We start from the raw sequence: 17,684 nt of genomic DNA on the forward strand, positions 1-17,684 counted from the left end.
TGTAGTCTATGCATTCTTTGCTGAAATCCTTTAACCACCGATCTTGCTTTGTAACATTTACTTCCATCAAGTTTTTCTTTGATCGTATAACCTCACTTGTTAGGTAAAGATTTTTTTCTTTTAGGTAGTTCGGTGACTTCAGTCAACTCCCATGTCTGATTTGACATGAGTGAGTCCATCTTGTCTTTCATCGTAGACTCCAATTGATTGAATCTTCAATGTGAATTGCTTCGTTATAACATTCTAGTTCACCATTATTAGTCAGCAAAAAATAATACAAAAGAGGTGAATAACGTTTTATCGTTTAGGAATTCTTGAGGAATTTGAATGTCAGGAATAATGTTCTATCTAAATATTAGGAATTTGAGTTTTGACTTTATTTTAGAAGCATTTTAGGAGAGCTATAAATACCCTACTTGAGCTTGGTTGATGGAGCATCAATTCCTGAGATTGTGAATTATTGTATCTCTCTCTTTGAGGATTATTTGAGTCTCCTTTCTCTTAAATATCATTGTGATATTAAGTGTTACGAGTGAGGTTTCTCGTAAAAGAGTAAATGTGAAGGTTCTTTAAAAAACTTGAAAAAGGAGAAAGTTATAATAAGGATAGTTGATCTTCATCTATTAGAAAAAAGATCAGTAATAAAAGTTGATGACATCAAGGGAAGGGAAATTAGGAGTAGACATAGGTCAATAAGACCAAACTATTATAAATTGATTTGCATCCTTTCTCTTGCCTGTGACTTTTGCTTATGATCATTCACTTTACATGCTATTCTTACTCACTCTATAATTGGTTTTTCTCTATCAAATTTTAATGTTAGTTTAAATTTACCAAAATACTAATTCATCCCCGTTCGTACCATTAAGATCCTAATAGTATCAGCATGTACAATGCCGACTTGAGCTAGGGGTGTCGTGGGTTATAATTGGTGTGCCAGTTTTTTATGTACACTTATGAGTATGGTACAAAATCATATTAATAGGCACAATACAAAATTGTGCTGCGTCAACAAGCTATTGGTACATGTTCTGTGCCACAAAACAACATTTGTTTTCTCTATTTAAGCAAAAAATATTTCCATTCAAGTTCATTCTTTTTATAGAAACAAGTCATAAACAGTATGGATACCTCATGTTGACAAATCTCATTCAGGTCCCAACAAATCCTACATAGGCATGACAATAACTGAATCAGTAAATTGCATAAGAAGATTTAATTTCTTTTGTTTCAATTAATTAAACCAGAGAACCTACTGCATTAAATCTATTTTTTCTAAAATCTTTTTGTTTTCTAGGAAACTATGCACATGCACAGTGAATGTAGCCTGGAGTATGAACCTATTGAAGTCACGGAGGCACCACCACATTGTCCTAACTTGAAAGGATATGGTAGAGAAACTAAACAAAGAAGATGGTTCTCTGAACAAAGTATATTGAGGAATAGGCTGTTGATGTCATCAATTGTTCTGTATTGTATTTTTGGACTTCAAAGTACAGCTTATACTGAGGTAATACTGTATATTTGATCACACAATTGTAGTACTTTTAATTGATGTCACATTTTCAGCATCTCATAGAGTTGCATTATTCTGTCTAAAAGTTCAACTGTCATGCTTATGTGAATAATGTCCTACCATTAGTATGGAGTTCATATGACCTTTGACTAGGATGTTCTTTCACTAGTAGTTGTATTTATGGAAATTTTTTTTGCTAATATTTGGTGATTTTGTGTTCTTTTAAAGAAAGTGCTGGTGCTTCCATTGAAATATAATTTTTTCCCTCCCTGCTTCACTTTTCTTTGGTTGTCATCATCCGTTTACAGATATTCTCTCTATGGGCTGTGAGCAATAAAAGTTATGGAGGACTTGGCTTTTCATCTCAGGAAGTTGGATCGGTGCTCGCAATCTCGGGTACCTCAATTCTTAAAATTTTTTAGATGACTGATATATGAGGTTAAATAATTAAATATTAACTGCTCTGCAGCCTCTTGGTCAGAGAGAAAAGGACTTTTGCAGTGAAGGCTGTACAGATTTTACTTAAATTTTGATTGCCTCTTCTTATTTACATATACCATTGATTAGTACTTCTTTGTCTTATTGAAGTTCCCCTCGGTATCTATCTGATGTTGTCAACTTGGATAATTGCCTTCTGTTTGCGAAGACTCAGATGAAATTTGCAAAAGGAAGATATATGTATTATTTTATCAACTATAAAGCTGCATATTGTTAACTGGATAATTAATGTAAATTTATATTCCACTGGTTAAACAAGATTACTGGACCATGAATACTTTCTTTTCAGATCTAGTAGGCTGCTTAATCAGTCAAATAATAAAAAGCTGATTACGGTGCTAGCCAGATATGAGATAAAACTTGAATTATGTTGACCAAAGCCTGATCATTGCATTCCCATATGCACTTGATTTTGACTAGAGCCTCTTGAGATTGTACTGATTGCATGTCTTGGCTTCTTTGCCTATCAAATATAGTCTATCAGTTAAGCTGTGACATGAAGATGATCTCAATGAAGTTGACTGACTTTTTTTATGATAAATGAATTTAGTAGGCATGCCATGGACTTGGATACATGCATGACTGTTAGTACTATTCTTTAAGCATCTTTTCTATCCATTTTGAAAGTTATCATTACAGAATCTGATGCTGCTTAACATTTGGTATTAGGTATCAGCCTTCTGGTTTATCAATTAGTTTTTTTCCCATGTATTGCGAAACATCTGGGACCAATTAATTTCACCCGTGTGGTAGCGGTATGCTACGGACTTCTTTTTCCCCGTTTTCTATTCCTTTGATATTATGATCAATTTGCCTTTTCTTATGTGGATTCTATGCACTTGTTTGTAGGTGCTATTGATGCCATTGCTTGCAAGTTACCCATATATGGCAAAGCTATCTGGACTTGACTTGAAATTGACAGTAAATTGTGCATCTTTATTGAGGAGTATTTTCTCTGTGAGTACCAGTCTTAACTCAACCATTTTTATTGCTTGTAAAGTGGGTGAGTGTTTTTTATTGTGTTACTTGTGGCCAAAGCATCAAAAAGCTTATCAGACTTTGCACTGGCACATTTCTAACTGACTGTATGTTGGTTGCAGCTGTATATCAATTTGACCCATCTTCTTAATTGATCTTATTTCTCTCACATAGGATCTACCTTTGACCTTCAATATATCTGTCAAAATTAAGAACACACTGTATTCTGCAGCTTTATTAAAGATAAACAACCTTGGACCAAAGTGGTTATCTTTCATTTCCAGATTAAATTTGTGAAAAAAATTAAGTTATCAACCTCCATTGCTGCACAATTTATCTCCATAATAAGCATCAATATCCTCAATTGCATCTGGATATACAGTGCCGTTTGCATTCCCTTCTGTCGTGCAACATTGAATGTGTGTGTAACTTCTTGGTGTTGATTCAGAACAATGGTTGAAAGTTGAAACTGTTTTTATTAGAAAGGTACATTGGTCCTGCCTGCTACTTATTAAGAAATGTTCTAATTTGCATCTGTTTGATGTACTCAGTCAACCATCACCATTGGATTGAATATTCTTATGAACAACGCTGTGGTAATTTCTAATATCTCTACTTGATTGATATGTATTATTTTGTGTTAATTTAGACAAAATGAACTGTGGAGAACATAATTATATTGACCAAAAAAACCTTATTGGCAGTCTCAACATAAAAGAGGTGCTGCAAATGGGATGGCTGTGACTGCTCTATCCCTGTTTAAAGCTGTTGCTCCAGCAGGTGCAGGAACTTTGTAAGTATCCTATGTTTTTTGTAGTTCGGAGTCCTAAAATAAGGAATGCTTGCTTCCCTTGGTGTAGATAAGGAATGCTTACGCAATTGAGTCTCTTTGTTTTTATGCCTTTTAAACAGTTAAAGCCAGTCCTAGAAAAAATCTGGTATTGCCTCATGGTTCCATGTATTCATTGATTTTGAGTTACTGCTAAACCAATTTATGTTAGCCCTTGTAATGTCTTAAACATAGAAGTTCTCACAAAAATGTTTGTTAATGGCCTTTCTGGATGCACATTGACGTGGCTCTTGGGGACGAATAAAAGTAATTCGATCTATATTTATTTATTAGTAAACCTAAACAATTTTCATAAAAACATCTGGAAGTGTAATAGTTGACTTGTGTTTTGGAATTTGGAAAAGGTCAAATTTGTTGGTAGTTATGATTGAGGAACATCCGTAGAAAGTTATGTTAGTTTGGCAAGTCCCATAGTCCCACATCGGAAAAATCAGACTTGTCGTCTCGCCTGGAAACTATAAATAAGGGCCTGAGCTTTGATGTTAGACACACCACAAGAAGTACAGCAGGCATCACAAGAAAACCTACTTATGGTTTAAAGTCTTCTTGTTTAGGAAGCTGAAGGTGTTTTATGGCCTAGGAACATTTCCCAAGGCATTTGTAAGTGTCCCTCTTTTATAATAGTAATTTGCTCCTCTTTCTTCCGTGGATGTAGGTCAAAGTCATTTGACCGAACCACGTATATCTGGTGTTCTGGAGTTTTGTTTGTTCTTGTCGCTTTTATTATTTCCGCTTTATTGTCTTTGTTGTGTTGCCAAAATTACCCTTTGGTAAATATCCTGGGGCTAGCTCTAACAAACTGGTATCAGAGCCTGGTTCTGGGATCTTTTGGCAAAGATGACAATAATAAAGATTGTTGTCGAGAAATTCGACAGAAATGTCAACTTCGGCATGTGGCAACTCAAGATGGAGGTCATTCTGGTTCAAGACGGAGTTGATTTGGCACTTCAGGGTGCTGAGAACATTCCAGATGGTACGTCAAAGGAAGATCTTGCGGGTATGGATAAGAAGGCCCGATCCAGCATCATTCTAAATCTCTCTGACGAGGTTTTACGGGAGGTAGCTACAGATACTACGGCTAAGAGCATGTGGGACAAGCTTAAAGCCTTGTACATGAAGAGGACAGTGGAGAATCGTCTCTACTTGAAGCAGAGACTATATATGCTTCGGATGGCTGAAGGTACATCTATACTCTCGCATCTTGATAAGTTTGATTCTTTGGTTATGGATTTGGAGAATATAGATGCAAAAATTGATGATGAGGATAAGGCTTTGTTGCTCTTGTGTTCTCTTCCCCAATCTTTTAAGCATTTCCGTGATACTTTGATTTATGGAAAAGAAACAGTTTCTTATCAAGAAATTAAATCTGCACTGAAATCTAAGGAGCAGATAGACAAGAATATCACTGGGGAAAGTAGAGAGAATCAGGCTGAGGGTCTGGTTGTTAGGGGAAGAATGGATAAAAGAGAATTTGACAGTAGTAGATCTAAATCTAGATCTAAATCCAGACATAGAAATTTGGAATGCAGATATTGTCATAAAATGGGGCACATTAAATCTGATTGCTTTAAATTGAAAAATAAATTAAAGCAAAAGAAAAAATTTGTTGAGAAAACTATTGAATCCGCTGAAGCTAGTGTAGCATCTGATGAGAATTTTGGAAATATTTTCTTTGCTATTGATGACAGGACAAAGTCTAAAAATGAATGGATTTTAGATTCAGGTTGTTCTTATCACATGTGTCCCAATAGGGATTTGTTTTCCACATATGAATCTTGTAATGGTGGAATTGTTTTGATGGGCAATAATGCCGCATGTGATGTTGTTGGTAGAGGAACAATCCGAATTAAAATGCATGATGGTATTGTGAGGACGCTCACTAATGTTAGACATGTTCCTGATTTGAAAAAGAATCTCATCTCTTTAGGCACCCTAGAGGCCCTTGGGTGTAAATACACAGCTGAAGGTGGAGTTATGAAAGTTTCTAGAAATGCCCTTGTTGTTATGAAAGCTTGTAGGTCTGGTAGCTTGTATATTCTGCAGGGAACTACTGTCACAGGTTCGGTTGCAGTTTCGTCATCATCATTGTCTGATTCTGACATCACCAAATTATGGCATATGCGTTTGGGTCATATGAGCGAAAAAGGTTTGAGCATATTGAGCAAAAGAGGTCTACTTTGCGGACAGAGTACTGGGCCACTGGACTTTTGTGAACACTGCATTTCTGGAAAGCAGAAAAGAGTCAGCTTCAATTCTCCGGCAGTTCACAAAACGAAAGGTACTCTTGACAATATTCATTCAGACCTTTGGGGTCCAGCTCAAGTTCAGTCTAAGGGTGGTGCTAGGTATATGTTGACTTTCATTGATGATTATTCCAGGAATGTTTGGGTTTATTTTCTGAAGCATAAAAATGATGTTTTTCTAACCTTTAAACAATGGAAGGCTTTGATTGAGAAGCAAACATGTAAACAGATTAAGCGGCTTCGAACAGATAATGGCATGGAATTTTGTGAAGGTGACTTTGAAGAATTCTGCAAAAATGAAGGAATCGTTCGGCATCGCACTGTTAGGATGACACCTCAGCAAAATGGTGTGGCTGAACGTATGAATAGAACACTCTTGGAGAGAGCGAGGTGTATGATCTCAAATGCAGGGTTGACAAAAGACTTTTGGGCAGAGGAAATTAATATGGCCTGTTACGTTGTCAACCGTGCTCCTTCTGCAGCACTTAACTTTAAAACTCCAGAGGAAGTTTGGTCAGGTACTCCTGCTGATTATTCTGATTTTAAAATTTTTGGGTGCCCAGCTTACATGCATGTAAATGAAGGAAAATTAGAGCCTCGGGCTAAAAAGTGCATTTTCCTTGGGTATGCTTCTGGGGTGAAAGGATACAGATTATGGTGTCCTGATCCCAAATCCCCAAAATTTATAATCAGTAGAGATGTTACTTTTGATGAATTATCTATGCTATCTTCTAAAGAGGAATCTACTAGTTGTACAAATGATAGTGCGCAGAAGCAGGTGGAGCTTGAGATTGGTAGTTCAGATTCTTCTAAGTCGAACTCTTCTACTCAAAGAATGCCAGTAGGTGGTCCCGAGTCTACTGATGCAGATGATCCAGAGGAAGAGCAATATTCCATAGCCAAGGATAGACCACGGAGAGATATTCGACCACCACAAAGATATGCAAATTTGGTTGCATATGCTTTGTCTGTTGCAAAAGAGACAAGTGAAGTTGGTGAGCCTACTTCCTACTCATATGCAGTTTCTTTTGATAATTCCGCTAAGTGGTTGATTGCTGAGGGAAAGGTCCTTGTTCAGAAAATTTATACGAAGGACAATCCAGTTGATATGCTTACGAAGCATGTTCCGGTTTATAAGTTCAAGCAGTGATTGGACTTGGTTGATGTTCATTGTTGGTGATTGCCCGTTGGGGCTTTTGTGAAGAAGGTGGAGCAAGTTTTGTTGGGACATGCCAAGGTGGAGATTTGTTAGTTTGGCAAGTCCCATAGTCCCACATCGGGAAAATCAGACTTGTCGTCTCGTCTGGAAACTATAAATAAGGGCCTGAGCTTTGATGTTAGACACACCACAAGAAGTACAGCAGGCATCACAAGAAAACCTGCTTATGGTTTGAAGTCTTCTTGTTTAGGAAGCTGAAGGTGTTTTATGGCTTAGGAACATTTCCTAAGGCATTTGTAAGTGTCCCTCTTTTATAATAGTAATTTGCTCCTCTTTCTTCCGTGGATGTAGGTCAAAGTCATTTGACCGAACCACGTATATCTGGTGTTCTGGAGTTTTGTTTGTTCTTGTCGCTTTTATTATTTCCGCTTTATTGTCTTTGTTGTGTTGTCAAAATTACCCTTTGGTAAATATCGTGGGGCTAGATCTAACAAGTTATCTGTAGCTTTTTTCTTCAAAAGTTATCCACAATTGTTGTTGGCTAATATGATACTATGATAGTATATTCATATTGGATCTTGCGAGGAGAAGCCCAAATAGGATAGAAGAACACCAAGGATGTTCTTTCTATCCTTCTCAAATGGTCAAATATATGGAATATGGGCAGCAATTCTGTAGACTAGATCCTATTATGTTACTGTTTGATGTAAGATAAGTAGCAACAGATTTTTTTTTTTTTATAATTGAGGATGAGAAAAAAAGGAAAAGAATGATAATAATGATAAGATAATAGAAAAAAAATAATTATTGCTCAAAGAGTGAACTCCCAAGATGAAGATCTCGACCTCCATACCTCTCGAACATAAAGATTTTCATTCATCCTCTGATGTTATAGTGTTCTTGCCCTTTTTATGTGTTGAAGTATAAGAAAAAAAAGAAAAATATAGAAATAAATAAAATTATGAGTCAAATATATAATCTCCTTTTCCTTTGAAGTAGATAACATTTTTAATCTAATTTGAAGAATAATCTTTCATTTTTTATGATATTTTTGATTGATAATGTTTTATCTTCATTTAGATGAATCTTTAAGATCTTCTATATTGATAGACTTTCATTCTTGATTATAATCTTTAATCAAGTTTGAATTTTTTTATTTGTTTTTATCTAGATATTATTATGTGGCAACTTATAACATATGCAAAATACCTCTAGATTAATTAAATTTATTCAATAACCGATAATATTGAATTGGTTTCGTATCATACACTTTTGTTGCATAGGAACTCGCCTGGAGTTCATATAATTGATGTATGAATCGATTTTGATGATTAAATAACTTGGCTAACTCAAAAGCTCTAATACCAAATCTGATGTAAGAGTAGTAGATTTAGAAGACTGAAAAGAGGGGAAAAAATGATAATAATGATAAGATAAAGGGTTTACCAAGTGCATGAGGCTCACACCAATGTAGGGTTTATCTTACGTTTAATATTTAAAGAGACTATTTATGTGACTCAAATCCTGATTTTCTATGTTGTAGATGTGCAATCTTACCATTATACTAAGGCTGCCCTCATAATAATGTCAAGATAGTAAAAAATATATATAATCATCAGATTCTCTCTGACTTAAGGAAAAAACTCGTTGGATAAAGGTCTCGCACCTCCATACTACTCGCACGTAGAGATTCCATTGAAAAAATAATATAGAGAAAGAACTCAATTTATTAATTTATCAGAATGCATTAGAGTGTTCTAGCCTCTTTTGTACGTCGAAGCATAAGAAAAAAAAGTAAATTATAAAAATAAGAAAAATTACAGTTGCATGAAATCAAATATAAATGAGTTAGAAGTTCTATGAGATATGTTTATATGAGATTAATGCTTAATGATGTATTTGGTTTTTGCTAGAATGATTTTATGCCTGAAATAGTCCTTTTGGTTAGTCCCAGCTGGTTCTTGCATAACAATCATAATTCCCTAAGGTGGTGCAGACTTTGGACATCAAGAGCGAGGTCAGTTCCACATGGAATGTAGTGTCAAGGTCCAATTGTCATAAAATGATTTACACCCATCCTTTATGGATCCAGTTACTTAGAAAAGTGTTATAATCCATTAATGCTTTCAAATTGATTTTATTTCTGAACTTGCCAGAAAACTGACAATTAAATAGATTACTATGCTAGCATTTTTTTGGCTTCATTATGCTTTAAACATATTCATCTCTCTTTTCTTTTTAAGCTTATACAAGAAACTGTAGCCTTTCAACCTCTCTTCCCCTGTGTGCTGAAGAGGCTGGTTACAAATTCAAGCGAGTCATTTAGGACTGCAGAATGGCTACTCAATTAATGATATATAATTTCCAAATTGGCTGGTTACAAATCATTTTAGTTAAAACATTTGATAAGTGTACCAGCAGAATTAGCATTTGATAGGTGCCAATACATTTCGAGATCGAGAAGCTTAAGTAAAATAACAATAAGCCTAGGGAATTGAGTCATAAAGATACAAGTAGGAGATGTGATGGAAATGCGAAAGTAATGCTAGACAAGGCACAAAAAAGAACATTGGATCTTAGGAGTTCATGATATTGGAAGAAAAGTAAGAATCTCAGATTCCAAGTAATTGAATGAACATTTGTATTTCTAACCTAAAATTCCACTGTGGTGAGTAATTTTGGCTAGTTGAGGAAGGATACCATTTACATAGGATTCTTAGTTGGGAAAGCACAAGAAAGAACAAGGTCGCCCGAAGTTGATACGATTTACATAGGATTCAATCTTGACATACATAGTTTGTTGCACTTCTCTTATTCGATGATAAAAATTGTTTGGGATGTGATTTCTTACTATATTGCCTTCAAGAATATTAAGTAATTCTAAGAATGTGATCCTCGTTGTGCTTTCCAGAAATTATATTCCAAAAATTTTGGTGGGTGATATAATTAACTAATTATTACTGTTGGTATATTAGATGTAAATGGACAATGCTTATCACTGATCTGTCTGCCATAAATGCATGCCCATTCAGATGATGCACACATAGATGATGATGCATATATTGGCCAGCACATCAAATATTGCTTTGCCGATTCCGTGGAACATCAAATCCGCATGTGTTGTGATAAAACATGAGATGCACCAAGCAGGCATAGATTGAAGAACTCTTGCTTAAAGTGTTGATAGATATGACGTCTAAGATTAAATTTTGAAAAGTAGAGATGAAACATGATCTACATTTCAAATTAACAGATGAGGATAAAATTAAAAAGCTCTTAACATAATTATTTTAGTTTTGGACGTATAAAAAAACTAATCCCAATATCTAGAAATTTCATATATTAAGATCTTAGATCATATCAGACAGCTCTTCAAGCTTAGTTTTCCAGCATATCATACAAAATTGCTACTTCTAAATGTTCATGACCACTGGTACATCTCCTGCAATAACCCAAATATTTATGCTGTTTTCTTTTTTGGTGTTGGTTATATTTCAGATTTTCATGGGCACAGAACCATCAAGGTGTTTCTATTTTCTCAGGTATGACTTAATCCTAGTAAGCGACAGTGTTATGTCTCCAATAAAATGGTACTTCGAACCTCTGATGAGGCTGTTTTATTTGCCACCAGAAAAAAAGCTCCACGAGTCTGTGGATTGAAACAAGTGTACTTTAAATACAAATTTTAGTCCCTTTGTGTAGGCAAGCTATAAGATTATTTAAATTATGATATGCAATACGGAATGGTATCGTCCGATACGGGTGGTATGTACCGGTCCGATGACATATCAGTACGCAGACCGTCCGGTACCGGACGAAACATGCTACAGTATTATAGTATTACACTGTAGCGGTGCTACACCTTGATGTACCGCTCGGTATGCCCTGGTGTATCGCTCGGTACACCGGTACTATACCATACTTGTTAGGATCAAGAGCACTAAGAGGGGGTGGGGGGGGTGAATTAGTGCAGCGGAAAACTTTCGACGATTAAAACTTCATTCGTACGTTGAAATCCGATTCCGACATAAAAGTCATTTCGTGCATATAATAACTTTGAAAGCTTACAGAAATGTATTTGAAGTAAAGTAAGGAAGGCAGTTTGCAGTTAAGATAAATAGCACGAAGGAAATGCAAACCAGATTTTAGAGTGGTTTGGTCAAACGTGACCTACATCCACTTTCGGCTTCCTCCTCCGACGAGGTCACTGGCGTCTATGTTAGAACCCTTACAGATTCTAAACTTGGGGTTGATCTCTTTAGGGGATCGGCCTCCTTGGAACTCTATAGGGTTCCTCCCTCCAAGTTGCTGCTCAAATGCTGCAGAAAAGATTCATCTATTGCTTAAGAAAAGAGAAAGAATACATGGCTATTTATAGGGCTTCTAAACCCTAACTCCTAATATAACTCCTACTTAAGACTCTTACTTCTAACCAACTCCTAATAGGACTCCTACTCAAGACTCCTATTCCCTTACAACTCCTAATTCTTCTCTAAGAAAAAACCTCCTACATGAATGCCCCTCTCAATTAGGACTCTCCTAGCTAGAGTCCTAACAGAATGTCCCTCTCAATTAGGACTCTCCTAGTTAGAGTCCTAATAGTTTTACATGAATGCCCCTCTCAATTAGGACTCTCCAAGCTAGAGTCCTAACAGACCCGCCCTCTTCAAATCAGCCTTGTCCTCGAGGCTGATGATTCGTGAATTCTGAGAATTAGATCTTCAAGTCGTTATAGTTCTCCCAAGTGGCATCTTCTATTGGTAGGTTCGCCCACTGTATTAGCACTTCATTAGTGGGTCGTCGTCGTCGAGTCACGATCCGTCGATCAATAATGGCACTTGGCTGGGTCTGGAGTTCTCTTTGGGTAGTCATATTTGGTGAGTGGCTTTGGGCTGTCTCCAAGCACCTATTTAAAACTTCCGTCTGGCTATTGGTTTGTGGGTGCTATGTTGTACTCCTTTTCAATTTAGTATCATGCATATGGAATAACTTTATCCAAAATCTGCTCTTGAAGATGCAAGTAGAATTTGTCACAAGCACAATGCGTCCCTTATAGCATAATTCTTTTGAGTCCCAATTGTAATGAGCCACGGAGCTTGGTGCTTCCTCTAATTTTTTTTTGTATCTTACTGGTCTCCGAATCTTCCTGCCATTCCATCTTAATATCCTCAAGGAAGTTGCTGGTTGGAAGTAAAATGACCGAAACTTCAGTTTGCTCGGGTAGCTACGAAAGCGCATCTGCAAGAACATTCTCTTTCCCCTTTTTGTAAGTTATTTCATAATCAAATCTAAGAAGTTTTGTTACCCATTTTTGCTGCTCAGGGGATGATATCTTTCACTCCAAAAAGTACTTAAGGCTTTTTTGGTCGGTTTTAATTTGAAATCGTCGACCAATCAAGTAAGGTCTCCACCGCGTTGCTGCGCGCACAATGGCGAGCATCTCCTTATCATATGTTGACTTATTTTGATAGGAGGGAGATAATGCCTTGCTAGTGTATGCGAGTGGTTGACCATCTTGCATGAGAATGGCTCCAATTCTGACTCCAGATGTGTCGGCCTCAATAATGAAGGATCGGTTGAAATCTGGTAGTGGTAGCACCGGCGTCGTCGTCATGGCTGTCTTAAGTTTGTCGAAGGCAGCGGAGGCTCTGTCCAACCATTGGAAGATATCTTTTTCTAGTAAGGAAGTAAGTGGTGCACTGATCTTTCCATAGTTTTTCATGAACTTGCGGTAGTAGCCTGTTAAACCCAGAAAGCCATATAGCAATTTTATGTTTCTCGGGGTCGGCCAGTTTTGCATTACTTTAATTTTGAAGGGGTCCACCGTCACACCTTCCTCTGATATGATATGCCCAAGATATCCCACCTTTTGTTGAAGAAAGTAAAAATTCGTAGTGGCTGTTGTGTGTTCGAAAGGTGATTTTCGGTATGACTTCTTCGTACACTCGTAGTTGATAATACCCGGATCGAAGGTCCATCTTTGTAAAGATTTGTGCTCCCTTTCATCTAGCAATTCATCTACTACTGGAATAGGGTATTTATCCTTGATGGTTATGCCATTGAGAGCTCGGTAATCAACGCATATTCGCCATGTTCCGTCCTTCTTGTGTACAAGTAGCACCGGTGTAGAGAAGAGGTTGCAACTCAGCCAAATAACTCCTGTTTCGAGCATCTCTTTTACAATCCTTTCTATTTCATCCTTCTGGAGATGTGGATACCAATATGGCTGAGTATTTACTGGAGATTTGACTGAAAAAATCATTATACAATGATCATGCCGATGAGTAAGAGGTATGTTGTGCGGCTCGTCAAATATATCTGAAAATTCAGCAAGCAAAGGAAATAAGTTTGGATCTTCAAATTCTATTGGCTCTCCTTTAATTTGCTGCTCAAGTTGTACCAAAAATCCCCTGCATGCTTTATGCAAAACATTCTCCATTTGTTGTGTGAAAATCATCGTTACGTTGCCCTCACGTTTCCCATGCAGTATCACCTGTTTCTCCTTACTATAAAATTTTATAAATAGTTGCATAAAATTCCAAGAAATATCACCTAATGTCATCAACCATTTAATTCTGAGTATGGCCTCATAATCATCAAGAGGGAGAAGGAAGAAATCTGTAATTATCTCTTGGTCCAGTAGCAATAGTTTCTCCTGCGGGCGCCTACGATCACAATTCAAAATCCGTCCGTCGGTGACCTTAACATCAAACCTGCAGCAATTCTCGATAGGTAATGCTATCTGAACAGCAAACTTACTATTTAGGAAGTTAGTAGTACTGCCCGTGTCGATGAGAACAGTGATCGGTTGTTGTTTTAGAAGGCCTCCAACTTTCATCGTTTGCGGGTTTGAGTAGCTGGCTAGTGTGTGTACTGTAACGTCAGCCGGTTGTGGCTCTTCTTTCGCATCTTGTTTATATTCAATGTTCTCTTCTGAATGTTCAATGACGTCTTCTTCTATTGGTTCAATCATAAGAAGTCTTCCTTTACTACAGCGATGCTCACGGCTCTACGGCTCGTCGCAATGCCAACATAACCCCTTCGCATATTGCTCCCGAAGCTCTTCTCCTTTTAACCTCTTTGGTGTAGGGACTTGGTGTTGAATCTCATATTTTGATGATGAAACCACTTGATATATGTTTATGATGTAATCTACGTTTTGAGTGACGTAGGATGCTTTGATCAGGATGAGACAATTAAAGTAGGAAAATCATGTTGTGCCGGAGGAACATGTCAGAAGATTGGACGTCGGGCCGGTGGATCGGTCGACGTATCGACAGAAGGCTTCGGGTAGTGGACTCGGGCATCGGGCCAAGAAGAGTGGGTATTGTGCCAAGGATATCGGAGTTGCGGAGTCAACAGGCCGATTGGGCAATAGGCTGCAGGAAAGGACGATGCGCCGAAGAATCGGACGAAGCGTCGAGGGACCAATGACATGCCGGACAACTTGGTTAATTGCTTAGGATTAATTGTCTCGATCGAAGTTTTTATTTTGAGTGTGCAGGATTAACTACGATGGACGAAAGACATGCAGCGGGAGTTGCGCCGGAGTCATGACAATGATCACGTTGGGAGTTCGAGAGCTCGACGGAAGTTCGGACAGTCATCGGAGGTTCTGCGAGAACAAATCCGAGAAGTCCAGAAGCTTGCCAAAGGAGCTCGTCGAAACTTGCCAAGTGGATCGTCGCAAGTCCAGGAGTTTGCCGGAAGTCCGCAGGAGCATCACCGAGGGTTCATCGGATGATCGACGGAAGTTCGTCGGAAACTCGCCGGAAGAAGCGATTGACGCACCGAAGCAAAGCTGCAGAAATTGTCTTAGATCTAATCGTAGTTAGCACGTTGATTAAGTTAGAAAATGGGGGGTGATCCCATTAGCTTAATCTTGGGGCAATTGGGCCCCTGAAAGACTGAAATTGGGCCGAATGGAGCTAACCATTCGGACCCTGATTGCACCAGGAGGTGCAACCGCCTAGGCCAGGAGGTGGCACCGCCTGGGCTAAGCCTCCCAGCGAGACTGGGCGGTGCAACCACCCCAGCCAGGAGGTGGCACCGCCTGAGCTCAGTCTTCGAGCTAGATTGGGCGGTGCAACCTCCCTGACAAAGAGGTGGCACCGCCTGAGCTCAGTCTTCGAGCTCTGGCAGAGAGGTGCAACCGCCTCAGTCAAGAGGTGGCACCGCCTGGGGCTCAGTCTCCGAGCCAGACTCAGGAGGTGCAACCGCCCCTGACACAGAGGTGCAACCGCCTGGGCTCAGTCTTCGAGCTCTGCCAGGCGGTGCAACCTCTCCAGTCAGGAGGTGCAACCGCCTGATCCCGGAATTCTGGGATTTGATCGTTTTGAGCTCCAAATTTGAACTAGGTTGGGGCCTATAAATACCCCACCCATTCAGCACTGAAAAGATACAGACCTACACCGAATTCTTGATCTTTTCTGTGATTCTAAGAGCTCAAATTTGTGAAAAGTCCTAAAGTTCTCCTCTTTCTGTTCTTCAAGTCTTGAGTTGTAAAGAGAGGAGAGAAAGGTCCTGTAAGGGTTGTCTCCTGAGCCCATCAAAAGGAGTGAATCTGTAAAAGGGCAGTTGGCCTTCGCCTATTGAAGGAAGGCCTCTAGTTGACGTCGGTGACCTCGTTGGTGGAGGAAGCCAAAAGTGGAGTAGGTCAAGACTGACCGAACCACTCTAAATCTCTGGTTTGCGTTTATTTTGAGCACTTTATCATTACTGCAAACTTCCTACATAGCTACTGCTCTCTGCGCCTTTACGAACAAGTTTCTAAGTGCTGATCTTTCCGAATCTGCATTCAGACGTAAATCGGTGTTTTCATACATTACAGTTTACGTTTACGTTTTGATTCTGCAAAACTGTCTTCTGCGCTTTTACGAATGAAGTTTCTAAGTTCAGATCCCTTTAAAACTGTTTTTTAGACGTAAACTACTTTTAAACGTAAAACTACGTTTAGACGTAAAACTGCGTTTAGACGTAAAACTACGTTTAGACGTAAAACTACGTTTAGACGCAAACTGCGTTTAGACGTAAAACTATGTTTAGACGTAAAACTGTGTTTAGACGTAAAACTACGTTTAGACGCAAACTGCACTGCGCTTAGACCCAATCTGATCTTAGACGTAAACTGCGCTTAGACACAAACTGCGCTTAGACGCAATCTGCATTTAGACGCAAACTGCATTTAGACGCAAACTGCATAAACTGCGCTTAGACGTAAACTGTGTTTAGACATAAACTGCACTTAATCATAAGTATTCTTAGAATCGGCTTTTGCATCAAAATAGTTTTTATCAAACGAACGCAGCTTTCGTTTTTAATCGTTGAAAGATTTCCGCTGCACTAATTCACCCCCCCCCCCTCTTAGTGCTCTCGATCCTAACAATTGGTATCAGAGCGGGGTATTTCTCATTTCGGATTTACACCCGAGAGAAATGGCTCTTCAAGAGGGCTTTTCGGTCTTTCGTCCACCGTTCTTTAACGGATTGGACTACACTTATTGGAAAACTCGAATGAGAGTTTTCTTGATTTCTCTAAATCTGGATTTATGGAATATCGTTGAAAACGGTTTTCAACTTCCCTCTAAACCGATGAATGAATGGTCGGATTTAGAGAAGAAGTATTTTTCTTTAAACGCAAAGGCTATGAATGCCTTATTTTGCGCTTTGGACAAAAATGAGTTCAATCGGGTTTCTTTGTGCGAAACGGCTTTCGATATTTGGCGCACTCTTGAAATCACGCACGAGGGAACTAGTAGAGTCAAAGACTCGAAAGTTAATATTTTACTGCATGATTTCGAGCTTTTTCATATGAAACCAAGCGAAACCGTTGTTGACATGTACACCCGTTTTACGGATGTCGTCAATGGTTTAAAATCACTTGGTAAAAGCTTTTCGGATTTTGAACTCGTTAACAAAGTTTTGCGCTCACTTTCTAAAACTTGGGATTCAAAAGTAACTGCTATTCAAGAATCGAAAAACTTGAACCAATTTCCACTTGAAGAACTAATTGGTTCATTGATCACAAATGAAATGACGTGCAATGCACGTGAAGAACTTGAGAACCACCTTCCAAAGAACAGGAAGGATTTGGGACATAGAACATTTGAAGACCACTCAAGCATAAGCTCAAGTGATGGTGAACTTAAACTACAAATGAAACAAAAATTAAAAAGTAAAAAGAACGGAACTACTTGCTTTGAACGCAAGAAGAAGAACAAAAATTGGGATGAATCGAGCTCCTCCGAAAACGAGGAGAAAATCAACAAAGGCGAGGTGGCAAACTACGCCTTTACGCCTTTCGACGCTGAGGTAATCAAAATGCCTTTAATTTACTTTGAAATACATGATGCTTAAAGCATTTTTCTTTTTTATTTAATTTTCTTGAAAATCACATGTTTAATAATTTTATAATGAAAATACAAACAATTAGGAATCATGC

General features: G+C 38.2%; 1 protein-coding gene across 4 annotated transcripts in view; it reads left to right on the top strand.

Annotated features, from left to right (window-relative positions):
• The window catches only part of LOC135627468 (probable peptide/nitrate transporter At3g43790), a 58,254-nt gene that overhangs the window by 11,598 nt on the left and 28,972 nt on the right, over positions 1 to 17,684 (top strand). The window contains exons 10-17 of one of the 4 annotated variants that reach the window (XM_065133576.1): positions 1,298 to 1,510; positions 1,825 to 1,912; positions 2,684 to 2,769; positions 2,864 to 2,971; positions 3,544 to 3,588; positions 3,697 to 3,785; positions 9,193 to 9,261; positions 10,743 to 10,786. In XM_065133576.1, coding sequence (XP_064989648.1) covers positions 1,298 to 1,510; positions 1,825 to 1,912; positions 2,684 to 2,769; positions 2,864 to 2,971; positions 3,544 to 3,588; positions 3,697 to 3,785; positions 9,193 to 9,261; positions 10,743 to 10,786 — 742 coding nt within the window. The remainder of the gene's footprint in view (positions 1 to 1,297; positions 1,511 to 1,824; positions 1,913 to 2,683; positions 2,770 to 2,863; positions 2,972 to 3,543; positions 3,589 to 3,696; positions 3,786 to 9,192; positions 9,262 to 10,742; positions 10,787 to 17,684) is intronic. The other 3 variants (XM_065133578.1, XM_065133577.1, XM_065133579.1) reach the window with 3 other exon arrangements.

The sequence above is a fragment of the Musa acuminata genome, chromosome BXJ2-11 (genome assembly GCF_036884655.1).
Source record: "Musa acuminata AAA Group cultivar baxijiao chromosome BXJ2-11, Cavendish_Baxijiao_AAA, whole genome shotgun sequence".
Classification (NCBI taxonomy): Eukaryota; Viridiplantae; Streptophyta; class Magnoliopsida; order Zingiberales; family Musaceae; genus Musa; species Musa acuminata.